The sequence below is a fragment of the Esox lucius genome, chromosome 4 (genome assembly GCF_011004845.1).
Source record: "Esox lucius isolate fEsoLuc1 chromosome 4, fEsoLuc1.pri, whole genome shotgun sequence".
In the NCBI taxonomy this organism is placed as follows: domain Eukaryota; kingdom Metazoa; phylum Chordata; class Actinopteri; order Esociformes; family Esocidae; genus Esox; species Esox lucius.
In genome coordinates, this window is record NC_047572.1 from 16,386,456 (window position 1) to 16,402,210 (window position 15,755).

The window sequence follows — 15,755 nt, forward strand, 5'->3', positions numbered from 1 at the left end:
AAACATTGACATAATATCATATGTTTTTGTCTGTGTACTTTATGTGGAAGGTCTTTATTACAAATTAATCTTTAGATAAGGATTTTATACAGAAATAATGACCACCTCTGTAGGGTTAATACACTTTCAAGCAGCACTGTATGATTTATGTGCCAAGAGTATACAGTAGAAGGTAGGTATTTAAAAGGTTTGGTCATCCTCTTCACTGCTCTTCTGCCCTTTTCTAAAGCTAGATGGCAGTCTTAGACCAGAGAGGTGGATAGAAGGCCTGACCTGACTTGTTGGGAAGAGTAGAAAGTTTGTCTGTGTGTGTGTGTGTGTGTGTGTGTGTGTGTGTGTGCGTGTGTGCGTGTGTGTACTTTTGAGGCTGGGGAACATAAACAAGACAATGCTGAAGCTTTTCTTCTTTGCCCTGCCAGAAAGTGCTGCTCCTTTGTCTATTCATAAAAATCAACATCAGACAAGGACTACACAGGCATTTTAATACATTCAATATTTTATACTTTTCTATTGGTGCCATCTCTGTGAACAAAACCTACTCATTCAACCTACTCATTCAATCTATAAAGAAAATGTTACATGCACAAGGTCCGTGTGAAGGTATCTGTTTCAAGTTTGTTAAGGTGAATTTATTTTAAATATATGATGGATGCACATGCATGATAAGTTGAAACATCACATTCTTTCATAAATCTTAATGTAAATACAAACAGTATATTTTGGTTTAGATTTAATGAACATTTTAGGATTATGGATAAGGCACACCATTTGGCCATTAGTTAACCAGTAGAACATTTGGACTTGTTTCTGTCCAAAAAACAAATGTATAAGAAATCACTAAAAGATCGCCAACGACCTTTAACATGACAAAAAAGAAATTGGTGACCAAAAACAATGCTTAAAACAAACCTGATATGAAAACCAGGTAGATAAAAAGCATTAAAATAAGAAAAGAATAAGAAAACAACAAACAAGCCCACTAAAGAATAATTCTGTGTAGTCCAGTTGCCAGGTAAATACAGCTAAAACCATCATCAGGGGCTAACATTAGACCTCTCATATACACACTGCATGTATTCTAAAACCCTACAGGCATTAAGAAGACAACTATTTCAGGACCTCTTTCCCCCCGTATTGGGCAGACCCGGGGGTTGTTTATGGAAGCAGTCCGGGGGGCTAGTGTTCATGCCTGTAGGGACATAGTACATACTCTCCAGATAGCTCTGGTCTAGAGATGCACGCCTCTGAGTCTCCGTCTTAGATCCTTGGCTCCCGGGGCTGCTGTAGCTGACCTGAGCCCCATTCTGGTGCATCATCCCTGGGCCTGGAATCTCCGGGGGGCTGGGTGGCTGGGGCTGAGCCTGGGAGTGAGGTACAGGCGGTGGGGGGCCATAGGGGAGGTACTGGGGTGCGGGTGCGTACATGTTGGGGTTGTGGATGGAGGGGTAGGGAGCTGCCGAAGCAGGAGAGTAGGGGGCAGCCGATGGAGGGTAAAGGCCCGAGTGAGACATGGTACTCTGAGGTATGAGCACCTCCACGTACTGCCCGGTCTCTGGATCAAACAGCATTTTCCTCAGTGGCTGCACAGGCATCTCAATGTAGAAGTACTTCCCTGTTTCAGGATCCATGAGCACCCTGCGAGGGTTCTGTCCATACCCCAGACTCCCTGTACTGTCTGGGTAATCAGACCCTGACAGACTCCCATACTCAGACCCATAGGAGGGCCCGAGGCTCTGTGGGCCACACAGGTACTGAGGGTCCATAGAGGGCAGGTTGGGAGAGTGGCTGTGGTCACTGTAGGGTCCACCAGACACAGGCGGCTGGCCTTGCGGGGCGCGGTGAAGAGGGGGGCCCCGACGGGGGTCCATATGTGGAGGAGGCTGGAGAGGGCGGTCGCCCGGGCAGGGCTGGAGCATGGAGGGGTGTGGAGGGGCCTGGTGGAGGGACTGGTACATGCCCTGGGGTGGATGGTTGGGACTGGAGAAGGTGGATGATTTAGGAGAGCCAGGCTGGTAGCCCATAGAACTCAGAGGTTGGAGGTCCGCTCTGCTCGGGTGCAGTCGAAGAGGTGGTTGACCCCCCATTGAGTATGGCAGGGCCTGACCAGGGGAGTGGGAGGGGGCGGGAGGGGAGTGGGTATGGGGAGAGTGGTGGTGGGGATGAGGGCTGCGGTTGTGAGAGGGATGGGAGGGGCAGCTCGAGGTGCAGGAGCAAGGAGGGTGGCGGGAGGAAGGAGAGGAGGGGTGATAGCGGTTCAGCCTCCTCTGAGGCAGATCGGGGAGGTGGAGAGGGCTGAAGCTCTCCCTCTCGTCGTAACTTGGCGGGTCATCCGAAGCGTAGAAATGCAGGTCGCCTGCCCTCGGCGAGTGGTCGCTTGACAAGGATCTGTTAAGGGGCTGGTGTGTGTGAATGTGGTGTGTGTAACGGGGTGCCGCCTGGGTCGATATTGCACCGGGTCTTTTTGTATTGTTGAAGGTAACTGGCAAAGCTTGCTCCTGAGGGAACGACAATGTTGTTGTTTGTGGATGCTGTAGGTGACTAGCATGAGTAGGGACTTGGGCTGGGGAAGCAGCTCGTTCTTGGGTTGGGACTTGTGTTGAGGTAGGCCCTGGGCCGGGGGTTGGGAGGGTTGTGGATGTCAAGGGGTTGTAGCTAGTGTCCTGTTCTTGTCCCTGGGTTGAGGCTGCTGGTTGCTTCGGCCTGTCATTTGTTGTCTCTGTATCTGTTGTTGTCGTTGATGCTGGTTTGTGACAGAAACTAGCTATGATTGTTGTCTTGGTTGGTGGAGGCCTGTAGCTGGAGATTGCAGAAACAGATAGCTTTTTATTGTAGTTGGACGCGGGTGTGGAATTGCATGATAGTAGTCTCTGGATTGTCGTAGCGGAAGTTGATGGTTTCTCGTTGGGCACAAGCCTCTCTTCTTTATGCTGTTTGAAACTTGATGGGGCCACATCAAATTGATCCTGTTGTGTTTCGCTGGACAGTGAATTTACATCTGTCAGTCTAAACTTCGGTTTTGGTGCAACAGGGGGACCGTTGGCGATTGAGCGAACCTCTATAGGTTGAGGCTTGCTGTTTGACATGACGGTCGTCTCTTGTTTATCTTGGTGATTAATTTCCTTAGACAGTGACCTCACCTCAATCGCTTGCGGTCTATATCTCCTCATCAGTGCTGGTGAGCCTGGAAGTGAGCCGGTTAACTTCGGTGAGTAGGTTGACTTCTTAACTGTCTCTTTCTCAACAGTGTCTTCCCATGTTTTCTTCTGTTCGGGTGGTGATGTGGTGCGTTGCTCAATGTTTCTGACTGTGGCTCTGACACTAACCCTCTCCTGATTCCTAACACTGTCGTCCATTTGAGAGGATACTCTTGGAAGCCTGGGGGAGGTTGGGACTGAATGGGTATAATATGATGAGGCAGACGCATTGACAGAGGCTGAGGTTGATGTGTTGACAGAGGCTGAGGAGAAAGATGAGGATTCTTTCACAGCGTTTGACGATGGTACAGATGTGGCAACTTTCACAGAGGATGTAGATAAGGAAGAGTAGATTCTCTGTCCATCTGAGTCAATATTTCCCCCATCTAAAGTTCCATGGGACTGAAGAGGAATTTCTATTCGGTTGATATGTTTCCTTGGGAGCCCTCCCTCATCCCTTATCACAGCCTCTGACACAACTTCAGAGACTACAGACCCAATATCTGCCTGGTAACCTTTTTCCTTGACTAGCAGGGACACAGAATGACAAATGATAGGGGTGGGGATCTTTGTGTGGACAGGGGAAGGTGCATTGCCCAAAACTGGGGTTGGGCTTGGGGATGAGGTTAAGCCTAGGGATGAGGTGGGACCTGAGGATGAGGTTGGGGCTGGAGAAGAAGCTAGGACAGAGGTAGCTTTGGGTGAGAGAGAAGGTGCAGAGATTGGATCTTGGGCTGTAGAGTCTGGCACAGGCACTGGAGTTGGAGAGGCTGGCACAGAGGCTGGAGTTGGACAAGCTGATACAGGGGCTGGAATTGGAGAGGCTGGTACAGGGGTTGGATTTGACAAAGCTGGAACAGAGGCTGGAAATGATGAGGCTGGATCAGAGGCTGGAGTTGGACAGGCTGATACAGGAACTAGAGTTGGAGAGGCTTGTCCTGAGGCTGGAGTTGGAGAGGATGGTACAGGGGTTGGATTTGACAAGGCTGGTACAGAGGCTGGAGGTGGAGAGGCTGGTTCAGAGGCTGGAGATGGAGAGGATAGTGCAGGGGTTGAAGATGAAGAGGCTTGTACAGTTGTTGAAGTTGAAAAGGCTGGTACAGGGAATGGAGAGTAGGCAGGCATGGCTGGCGCCGGAGAGACTGGAGCTGAGTTTGACAGACACCTGGCCTTACTGGATCCATCCTGTAGCACCAGAGAAGCACTTGACACTCCCTTGTCTTTACTAGGGAGCTTTGGGCTGCTGCCCAGAATAGGTGGTTTTGTATCTCTTCGCATTACTTCAGGTTTGTCACTCTCTGATACACTACGCTGTCTTCTGGTTGTTCTCTGTGTCTCTGTTTGACAAGGTTTTACCTCAGTCATGTCTGTATCTGTTTTGACAGTGTCCTTTACAGGAGTCTTGTGTTGGCTCATCTCTGTCTCTAACACAGCTACTTCCTCTGTTGCACAACTTGTAGGTGTTATGTGAAAGGGGTGCTCTGGTTTTCTGGCTGCAACTGTGGACACCTGCTTTAAAGAATCAGACTTTGGTCTGTCTTCAGACATTTCCCTTTCTGTTTGGTTTGACATTGTTATTTTGTTCTCTTTCCAGCTGACTGCTTTGTATTCTATCTGGATTGGCTGAGGACGAGACATCGATTTTTCCTCTTTCTGCAGATGTATCGGAAGAGGTGGTAGGTTGTCCCCTTTCCGCTCTTTTCCCTTTTCCATGATAATATCTTCTCTCTTTTCCACTATTTTCTCCACTCTCTTTTCGACAATTTTTTCATTGATATCCTCCCACCATTCCTCCCTCCCATGTCCATCTTTCTGTTCTTCCTTCCTCTTGACTCCCTCCTCCATCCCATCATCCTTCTCCAGTGCTGGTGCAGCCTTAAATGAAAGATTGTATGTGTTTTTCACCAGTTTTCTTACATCTCTTACTTTGTGCAGGGGAGCTTTGATTTTACCCTTACCATTAGCTTCCACATTCTCAATATGTTCATTCATCTTGTTAGAGGTCTCCATTCCCATTTCTTCTCTGGTTTCTCTATGTGAGGTAAATATTTGTTCTTCTCCTCTAGTTACTTCATGTGAAGTTAATATTTTTTCTTCTCTGGTTTCTCTATGTGAAGTCCTCTCACAATTGGTAGCCTTGTGGTTTACCTCAGGTTTCATTTCCAACTCTGGCGTTAGTGAGACGTTTAGAGAAGAGGTTTTCTTTTCTGTAAAAGGACTAGGTTTAAGGGTAATCTCTGGTGTTTTGGACATGTAGGTGTTTTTGACTCTTGGCTGTTCGTGGTTTTCAGAGTCAGAGTGATATTCCTTCTTTGTGTTTGTCATTCCAGCCTGCGTGCTTCCAGCTCGGGCACGTACATCTGCTGAGTCACTTAAATGTTTGTCATCTATCTCATTCCTCGATTTACTGTCATTTGACTGCTTCCCCCCCATGGGGTCCACCTCTCTGAATTTTTTACTCTCAAAGGGGAACAGTAAATCAGACCCCATCTCTGGTTTGACCGTGTCACTTCTCCAAGAGTTTGGTTTAAGCATTGACACCTCTCTCCCAGGAGGAGGGTTTTGTTCTTCCGAGGGGCTAAGGTGACCTCCTTCCAGATCACTTTGTTTTCCAACATTCTGCATCTTCTTGGAGAGGATACTCTTGATTAGGCAGGTGGCCATCTTAGTTTTGGAACCTGTCTCATCCAGGGACAAAGACTTCTGAAGCGAGCCCATCCTCTCGGGCCGTTCGGGCTTCTCAGCGGAAGGTTCAGGGCAGTATGGTTCCTGAAATGTAGCAGGCGTGCTGTGTTGTCTTTGTAATGACTCTCTGTTACATCTTTGTAGAGAAGGACTGACCATCGAAATCGATGGACCAGGAACCATGATTGGACTACTATCAGTCTTCTCACCCAGCTTCAGCTCAGCTGTGTTCTTTCGCTTCAGTTGGATCTGTCTCTTGGGCACTCCTCTCCTCACCTTCTTGGGCTCGTCTTTCTCTACAGCCACATCCACACATTCAAAGCTCCCCATCTCATATTTTTTAGACGGGTCCAGGCCTTCGTGTTGTGAGTAAAAAGCCCCAGACAAGGGCTGCTGCTGGCATGTGACTTGGAAGTCTTCATTTTCCAGTCGTGGACCAGATCCCCTGAGGTCAGCGTAAGCCAGCCAGGCTGCGGTAGCCCCGGCAGGGCTGTCTTGGGTGGAGGGCTGGGAAGCTCCAGTGGAGGAACAGTGGCTGGAGTTGTACATGTCTAAGTAATCCACCTGAGGTGATCCAGACGACAGGCTTTGGAAGGCCACGTCACTGAACCACTTTACCTCGTTGTCCTCCTCATCCAGCTCGCTGCCCATGTTGGAACTAGAGTTAGGACCAGGGCTATCAATGGAGCACCCAAACTGGGGTATCACAGGCTTGGGCTGGGGCTGAAGCTTCTTGTTGTGTGCAGGTCCACCTCTTCTGGCTGTCTCTGTCTGATAGCTGTGTTCTATTCTGTGTAGTTTAGTGCTTTGTTGCTGTTGTGGCTGTTGTATGTGTTGTTGTCTTGTGGCAAGCAGGCTCTCTGAATAGTTGTGCGCTGCAGGCATTCCGTGTTGACTCTCTTTGCTTGTGGGAGCTGCTCTGTGGCTTGCCGGCTCTTTTCTATTCCTGGCACTGAATGACAGGTCAACCTGTTCCCCCCTGTTACTGGCCTCCCCCTCCCCCCCATCCAGCTTTCCTGACACCCGCTCCCCCCACTGCCTCTCCCTTTCCTGTTGCCACACCCTCTCCCTTTCCATTGCCCTTTTTCTATGTTCCTCCTTCTGTCTGTCGCTTTTCTCATCTCTCTCCCTCTCCACCTCCCTCTCCCTGTCCCTCTGGCTTTCCCTCTGCAACTCTCGATTCCTCTTTTGCGTCTCCCACAACTGCTCCATCTGCACTCCCCTCTCCAGCCTTTCCATGTGCGCTTGGCTGTCATTGGAAAAAGTGGGGCATTCCCTGGATGTCACAGCTTCTATTGGAGACTCACTTATGTTCCCAGACCCCATCAAGGCCTCATTGGCCTGAGTTTCAGGCTGACTGTGACTCCTTTTCCTCCAGTGGCCCTGCTGTCTCCCTGGGGAAGGGGGTATAATGTGTACTGGAGTAAACCTGGTAAGGGGAGGGGAGGGGGTGTTCTCCTTACCCTTACGATGTGCCATGTCTTCTTTGGTGAGCTTCTCAATAGTTTTATTCCTAAGGTTGGGAGAGTTTTCTGTACCTGGGTGTTCAGGTGTTGTAGACTGGTTGCTGATAACACTAAGTTCAGGTGTTAGAAGTAAGGCTGGGTCTTTAGGCTCCAGATCATCCACGTTCTGGAAAGGCAAATTGTCTGGGACCTCACAGTCAAGTGAGTGGGAGGGGCTCCTTCCGTTTAATGAGACAATGGAATTAGGTGGAGTTGGTCTGATTTCGGCTGAGATATTTCTGATCTGAGGTGAGACGTTTCTTATCCCAGATGAGATGTTTTTTACAGGAGAAGAGTTGATTGCTCTACTCTCTTCAGTAGGCAAGGTTTGCCTTGAGTCGTGAGAAAGGTGATTACCCAAGTGGTTTGATGTGCTGTTAGTTAAGTGTTCTGCTAAGTTATCAACCTCAGGTGAGCTAGGTGAGTCTGTAGGACTACCAGATGAGTAGATTGTAGTGTTTAAATCTGGTGATGAGCAAGCGGCTCCCACTTTTTCTGCGTACCTGGGCTGAGGTGATGGTGTTTTATATCTTGGATCAGGTGAGGCTCTTTCACTCCACACAGGGGATTGTTTTTTATACTCAGGCGAAAGGTTTTTATACGTGGGTGGCTCAGGTGATATCGCTTTGTCGCTGGAGTCGGGAGGATGGAGGATGGAAGTAAATATCCCGGTGATTCCAGCAGAGGTGTTGCTAGCTGTATCGTCAGGTGAAGAACGTCTACCTATGGAATCTGGAGACAGACTGCTATTTCTCCCTTCAGTGGGAGTGGTACTCTTCCTTTCAGGGGACAGGTGAGTTCTGTCTCCTCGCCCTGGTGAGGAGATGGGACTGTTGATGTCAAGTGTTGACACCAACTCCCTGGCTTCTGGGGAGAGGATGGAATTGGAAATATCTGAGACCTGTGGCAACGAGGAGGAGCTGCTAGGGTTAGGAGGAGCTTTGAAACACTGGTCCAGGGACGTTGCCTTCCTTGTTATCTCAGGTGTTAGGTCCCTTCTCTTGATCTCTGGAGTTGAGGCTGTAATCCTGATCTCAGGTGATGGAGCTGTGCTTCTGGGATCTATAAGAGGGCTGTTGTACTTTACCTCAGGTGGAGGAGCTGTATTATTATATGTTTTTGATGGGGTTCTGTTGTGATTTGTTTCAGGTGAGGTTTTTTTGGATGGGGTTCGATTGAAGTGTGACTCAGGAGAGGAGTTTCTAGATAGAGTTCTGTTGTGGCCTGTTTCAGATGAGGGGGTTTGTGATGTAGTTATATTGTAGCGCGTTTCAGGTGTCGAGGTTCTTGATGGGATTTTATTGTAACGTGTTTCAGGTGAGGGGGTTCTTGATGGGGTTTTATTAAAGTGTGTTTTAGGTGAGGGGGTTCTTGATGGGGTTTTATTAAAATGTGTTTCAGGTGAGGGGGTTCTTGATGGTGTTTTATTAAAGTGTGTTTCAGGTGAGGTGGTTCTTGAGGGGGTTTTATTAAAGTGTGTTTCAGGTGAGGGGGTTCTTGAGGATGTTTTTTCCCAGGTGTCTGAAGAGAAGGAGGATTCTGAGTGGTATGAGCTAGTTAAATTTGAATCTGATCTGAATTCGGGTGTGAGACTATTTGAATTGAGCAGTTCAGGAATAGGTGTGACACTGGTTATACTGGCTTCAGTTGAAACACTGGTTGATCTGAGTTTAGCTGGGATGCTAAGAAGACTGGGTTCAGTTTCTACACTACTTGATCTCAATTCAGGTGTGATGCTGGCTGATCTTAGTTCAGGTGTGCTAGTGACAGACCTGAGCTCAGGTGAAGATGCTTGAGAGTAGGTGACAGGGGTAGGAGGGGTGTACCTGGGACCAGGTGTAGAAACACTCCTTCTGGTTCCTTCTGAGGAGCTCAGGTGTCTATCTGCAGGGGGTAAGTGAGGTATCAGCTCAGATGCACTGACGGTGTCCTCTAACTCAGGTGAGGAGGTTCTACTAAACAGATCAGGTACGGACACTCTCCTTTTAATTTCAGGTGAATATGTTCTATCTTTAAACTCAGGTGAGGTAGATGTACCACTTTGCTGAAGTGAGGTACCTGTACCAATAACTGTAAGTGAGGTTGAAGGAGATATAGATTGAGGCTCAGGTTTTACAGCTCTCAGACTAGGCTCAAATGATGCAATGTAATCAGATGGGAAGGGGTTGGCGATTACCTCATTTAAGGGGCTGACACTGCCTGGTTCAGTTGGAGCTTCTCTAGTCTCAGGTGAAGAAAGGTTGTGTGTCACGTCAGGTGAGGAGGCTGGGCCACTGACTCCAGGTGAGCTATCTAGGTTTCTGTCTTCAGTAGAATGCACAGAGACAACAGATTTAGCAGATGGGCAAGAGTATCTATCCCCTGTTACTGGTGACAGGTCAGTTATGCCTTGCTGTGTTGAGGGCGCAGGGGAAACCCGGACTACTGAGGAGACTAAACAGCTACCGTCAGATGAAGTATTACAGTCGCCAGGTGAGGGTGTTCTTTCTTCACTGATAAGTTGAGGCCCTTCAGGTGACGAATTAGCTGTATTCTGTCCAGGTGTTGATAATGTTGAGTTATCTCCTGGAGTGGCTATATCTCCTAACTTCCTGTCTTCAGATATGTCACTTTTATTCTCGATCTGTACTGGAGGACTGAGCTCCTCGCTAGAATCCTCAAAGCTCTCTGGTGCTGTGTGGTAAGAACTGGTTGAGTCGTTCAGCTCATCCAACACGAGTGCTGACACCGGGGGTGAACCAGAGCTCTCCACTGGCCCTGCGGCTTCCCTCCTCGGTGGGGGTATAGGAGGCTGGACTGAGGCCCTCGTCGCAGGGCTGCAGGATAAGGAAGGGGCCCGCGGCTCACAGTCGTCCCCAAAGATGTCACAGAGACAGGTGGTCTCGGAGATGGCTGAGCGATGGCTGGGGATGTTGGTGATGTCGAAGATCTCCACGTGGTTGGGGGTTCCGTCACGGTGGCGCAGGGAGAGGATGCGGGGAGTGCTGCTGTTCCGAAGAAAGGAGTAGCTGTCCCCCTGGAGGGTCCAGCTGTCCATCGCTACGCCACTGTGGGCTCACAGGGGACAGGTCAGCTTGTATGTGTGTAGGAGTTTATGATATCTGTGTGGTTGAGTGTGTTTGTGGGTGATTTTTTTGGGGGGGGCTTCTCCAATGGTCAGCTTGTGTGGGTTCCGTACCTAAACCAAGGGTAAGGCATAAATGAACAAAACAGAGTTGTACATGAATAAAATATTTTTCTTGCAACATTAATTATATTATATAGATGAGCCTACAGTGTTTTTAATTATCTTTAACTGGAGGTGAAGTTGGGAAAACCTGGACAACCAAATGCTTTCCTTAAGAAAATTAGCTGTTTCATCAAAAATATGTTAAATGTTTTCCAAGTACTATTACCAATGAGTTTTACAGGTCATTCAGATTAATGTGTAGAAATGCACAAATTAAGTATTTTTTTTATCACAATAAATTACTAGAACTAATAAGCCAACCATCGTGTCAAAGAAATATAGGCAGGCACACGTCATGTGGGAACTAGTTAGCCATAGATGTATGGTTAACTGTATCATTTGAAATACATTTTGTAGAAAATAGTAATGCATGATTGATTCATTAAAGTGTAATAATAATGTCAATCAATGACTGTAGTTTTAGGACTTAGTAATTAGCGTTGTTTAACCGTGAAAGTTCATTCAGGCATTTGATCTGCTGAAATATAAACGCATAGCAGCTCTATTTAACATGCTTATTGTATAACAAAATTAAGATTAACTTTTTTCTGTGAGTGTTTTGTAACCCAAGTAAAACAAAAAACAGACACTGAAGATTACCAATGAGGTATATCCTGAAAAGCGAGCTGATATAAAAGTTTTACTTTCACACTTACCCGTATATCTATTTTCTCAATATTGCCTTGTGGGTGCAGTTAGCAACTGGTAAATTATGAAAAAGCCAGATGGATCTCTACTGTACCTTTGGCTTGCGAGGTTCTCCTTGCCAGAGTATTGCGTTATGTGTTGAAATAACTCCCCTCTTTCAATCCACTGCTTCTATTCTACTGTCCAGGCAGTCAAATTCAGTCAGACCAGCATTACTGCTGCACACCGCCATATAACATAGCCTCCACCTTGGGGAGTGGAGTACAGTCTGTTCCGGTCTGAGCACAGACACTTCAAAGACCCACTTACACCAGTTGCATTATCAAAAGAGACACGTTTGGTAAAAAGAGCTACAGGAGGGCCACCACTCTCTCTGCCCCCTCTGCCCCTCTCTCGTCCACTCTTGGCCCCTCCATTCTGAGCCAGCTCCAGGATAAGGGCGTGATGGGTTTAACTCGGGGAGGACAGGGAAGAGGAGGGGGGTTATAGTTAGACACAGTTTCTGATACTGCCAGGATGGATGCATGCCTGTGGAACCTGACACTCAGCGCCAGCTCAGTCACTCTGAGTTATATATAGAGCCACAATATCAGGGGGAGATGGCCGGAGTCAGTTGAGCTAGCCCCCTGGGTGTCGGAGTGGGGGAGACAGGGGAAAGATGGGAGAAGAAAGAAAAGAGAGGGGAGAGGATGGGCCAAAAGGGGGCGTTCAGAGCCTCAAATGACCGGTTGGGTGCCAGCCAGATCCAGGGTTTAAGTTGAAGGCCACTAAGACACAAGAGGTTTGTGCACTGAATATCTGGGTTAGCTGAGACCTTTTGCATAAAAAACACATTACATTTAACACATTGTGTTTTAAGACTGCATGTTACAGGACGTCCTTAGCAGCGTGCAGGTAAACTCAAATATACATATTATATTTCTTGGTTTTAAGGTATATATTTGGTAGCATACAGAGGCCATCAAGAGATTTTATTGCAGTTAAGTGGAGTATGGTGGTCTTTATAGCTGGAGCAAATGTATAACAAGAGTGTGTATGTGTGTGTGTGTGCGTGTGCACGCATTGTGTCAGGGCTGGGGACAGTCAGCAGTGGATAATTTAAGGTACTATTATGTCATCTATAGTGCATTAATGTAGACCAAGAAGTCCACTAGAAAAGGAATATGTCAAGGACAGACTATAAAACTAAGTCTTTACCCAAAAGATGGAAGTGGCAAAACTGATTCTAGTTCATCACTTAAGTGTAAGGGGCATTGTCATCTTACACCAATTGCAATCTTTTCCCATTTATTGTTTCAGTAGCCTCCTCAGACAGACAGACAGACAGACAGACAGACAAACAGACAGAGATGACAAAGTGGTTAGTTTGGTTACCAAGGCTTTCAGCTTCTGTCAGAGTAAACAAAATTATATTATACAGCGCCGGAAAAAATTAAGAGACCACTGCACCTTTTTCTGTCCTTTCCAAAAAAGTTGAAAAGGAAGATTTTGAGTGAGGAACAAAAGGGTTAAAATTAAGAAACCACTGCAAATTGAACGCTTCTGTTCCTCACTCAAAACTTTCCTTTTCACATTTTTGGAAAGGAAAGAAAAAAGTCTCTTAATTTTTTCCGAAGCTGTATTATAACACATTTTTATTTAACATAGACATAACCAGAAACAGAGATATGGTTACAAACTGTACATTTGTATAGAACAGTAAAGCCCTTCACCATCAGCCTCAGCTTGAACAAGGATACTTTGAGTGGTGACCTTTTGTCCTATTTAGAACCTATGTAGGTATCCAGATCACATTTCCATTTAAATACAATTTTCATTTTGTGTAAATTACTACTATTCACATTATTAGCAGAAATGTGTTGGGCAGACAAAGCTCAGCGATAGACACAACACATGCATGTTCAATGCATTGACCTAGCTGAAATCTGATCTTAATAAAGAAAATATTAATAACAGCAAATGTGCTAGGCTAAACTGCATTCCCTGTTCATGGATACTAAGTGACATAACACAGCATTGTGGCGCCATCTTTAGGACCATTTGGTCATCTTCTAGGCTACCTTGCGCTAACTGCTTGGCAGCCTAGCGTTTAGAGTGTCTTACCAGTAAATGGAAGGTTCTTAGTTTGAATACCTGAGACAATGTGGTGCTTACTGTACTATTGTTATGTGTTTTGTGCTCCAATGAGCAGTACGTCTGAAGTTTGGAAGTAACAAAAACTAGCATGGTTTGTACAACATTAGCAAGCTAGCTAATGTAACCCAAGCTAGCTAACACTACTAAGCCTGACATTATAACATATAAGGTCAGTGCAGCACATATTACATTTAACATATTTTACTGAAAGCTGGCTAGCCAGCTGCTGTCGCCGAGTTATCAACTAGCTGCTGAGATCCCCTACAGCTGCTACTGCACACAGCTGATCAAAAGTAACAATTTCCTCAGAGTAACATGCTGACAGAGAAACATACATAATAATGACAGTCACATTTATTTCAAATAAAACAAGGTAAGCAAGCAGTTTGTGTCAGTAGTTTGTAACCTATCTAGCCAGGCAACTTAATGTCTGTAATTATCTTCTCTGGTGATAGTTCTGTCATAGCCGGAAGCTTCCTTTGAATTCCTATTCTAAATCTTTACCTGACCACTCACATGGCTACAGTACACACTGGGTAATGTGTTCACAGTGCTGAAGGGAACATTTTATTAAGTTTGTTATTTAAAAACATGTTTTGTGACACAAACTTCAAAACTAAATGTTTTAAACCGGTGAAACTTTTGTAGTTGATGCAAATGATACAATGTGCTCAGTTTCTCTCTCATGTCTTTATTTATCCCCACCTCCATCACCGTCCCTATCGGTCTCTCTCATCCTAGAATCCAGGGTTTATTGAATTGCTGTGGTGGTAGGAGTGTAGAGATGGACTCAGGGGGAAGGAATCCCTGGCACCTTGACTATGGAGGGATTTTACGTTCAGCCCCCTGTCTCCAATATAAAACCAGACATACGCTATCAACTGCAATACAATACCCACCAAAATGACAACTGGCAAAACTCACCCATTCACGTGCAACTACCTGCCAATATACCAAACAGAATGTTACTTTTTATCATTGGCAGAAATAGATTTCCAATGTTGCTGTCTGACCAAGGAGCCCAGAGTCTACAAAGGTCTTCTGGTTAAATCTTTTACTTTTACAAATGTGAGCATTATAGTAATAAAATGCTACTGTCAATTATCCCTGTTTTGTTTGTTGTTATAAAGAGATCAAGCAAAGCAGTACAAACCCATAGCCATATACCACTACAGTAGCATTGGGTGGAGCAGTCTGAGACTGGTCAAAAACACTTATAGTTCCCCCTGATGTAAACTCATATTTCCTGTGATCCTATCTTTGGGACTATGTTGCTAAACCAAGGCCCAGCCTCAATAGATATTTAAGTCCCAAACATCTCATTAGTATTCATGACAAACAGGACAAAATAAACCCAGCAGGGTCACATTACAAATATGTTTTTTTTCATCTGCCCCAGTTTGTTGTGATGTCCTATTTGGGAAGCTGTTGCCTAATTTCAGTCTGTTGGTAATATCTTGTGAACAGACTGTGTTAGCATACCGAAAATGGCACTGTAGATCTGTCAAGAAACAACTGTTTGTGTGTAATAATGAGAAGCATTAGTTCCGGTGCCTTTTACAAATGCTGATTGCAAAAGCGCATCTAGAAGCAGAGAGATGTGGCCCATAGATTTTCTGGTCATTTTGAATCAGAACGCTTAATACACACACACTGAGGCATGCATCCATGGGCCATCTCATCTCCACCTTCTCTGTAGGAATTCATTGAAATGCATTTCAGACTTTCACAGACTTAGAGGTTAGAAAGGAACTTCTGTAATGCATGAGAAACATTTGTGGGACTGTGAAGTGAGCTGTTTGTGGATGGGGCAAGATGGTCACCCAGGCCTTATAGCCAATTTCTCCTCGTAACATAGGTTTCATAACAGTATATTTCCACTAATTGTAGCGTCCACTGGCCTGAGCTATTTTAAAACAGATTGGTTTTATTTTCAACTCTGATAATACATTCAGTGTGTTTAAAAAATGTTTTGCTATTCAACCAATATTTTAATCAGGTAAGTCACTTGAGAACAAATTCTAATTTTTTAGGTCAACCTGGCCAAAGGCATTTCAATGCAAGACAAAACAGTACATTAAGTTAAAGAAATAATGTAAGACAGAAAAAATATGTATAAATACAAATAGACTAAAACATTATAATAGATGAAATGGGCAGAGGTTACAAAGTGGATAGCAGAAATGTTAAATTAAATTGAACTGATGGAGTAGCTTACAGCAGTATGAGCGAACAAATCCTAACTGTGTAAACAAGAAACCAGTTCTGGATTTAACTTTAGACTGCACTGCAGGTGGGCAATGTGGGTATTGGATGATAGTGTTAATGCATTTAAGACGTCATATCTATGTGTATTAA

The 15,755-nt window shown here is 45.6% G+C and overlaps 1 protein-coding gene across 3 annotated transcripts; it reads right to left on the minus strand.

Annotated features, from left to right (window-relative positions):
- Positions 1-461: 461 nt before the first annotated feature.
- Positions 462-11,629, minus strand: si:ch73-43g23.1 (mucin-12). Of its 3 annotated transcripts, XM_013133512.3 has the most exons (3): positions 11,356-11,629; positions 9,561-10,562; positions 462-9,268 (listed from the first exon to the last, which is right to left on the minus strand). In XM_013133512.3, the coding sequence occupies exon 3, from the start codon at positions 7,356-7,358 to the stop codon at positions 1,113-1,115; it is 6,246 nt and encodes a 2,081-aa protein (XP_012988966.2). In that variant the 5' UTR covers positions 7,359-9,268; positions 9,561-10,562; positions 11,356-11,629; the 3' UTR covers positions 462-1,112. The 3 variants fall into 3 exon arrangements, with proteins under 3 accessions (XP_012988966.2, XP_010895930.2, XP_010895931.2); XM_010897628.4 differs by having other exon boundaries at positions 462-10,562; XM_010897629.4 differs by lacking the exon at positions 11,356-11,629 and adding an exon at positions 11,270-11,338 and having other exon boundaries at positions 462-10,562.
- Between the last annotated feature and the right edge of the window lie 4,126 nt (positions 11,630-15,755).

Excerpts from the sequence above, each read along its gene's own strand:
- si:ch73-43g23.1 (XM_010897628.4), bottom strand. The coding sequence starts at position 10,421 with ATGGACAGCTGGACCCTCCAGGGGGACAGCTACTCCTTTCTTCGGAAC.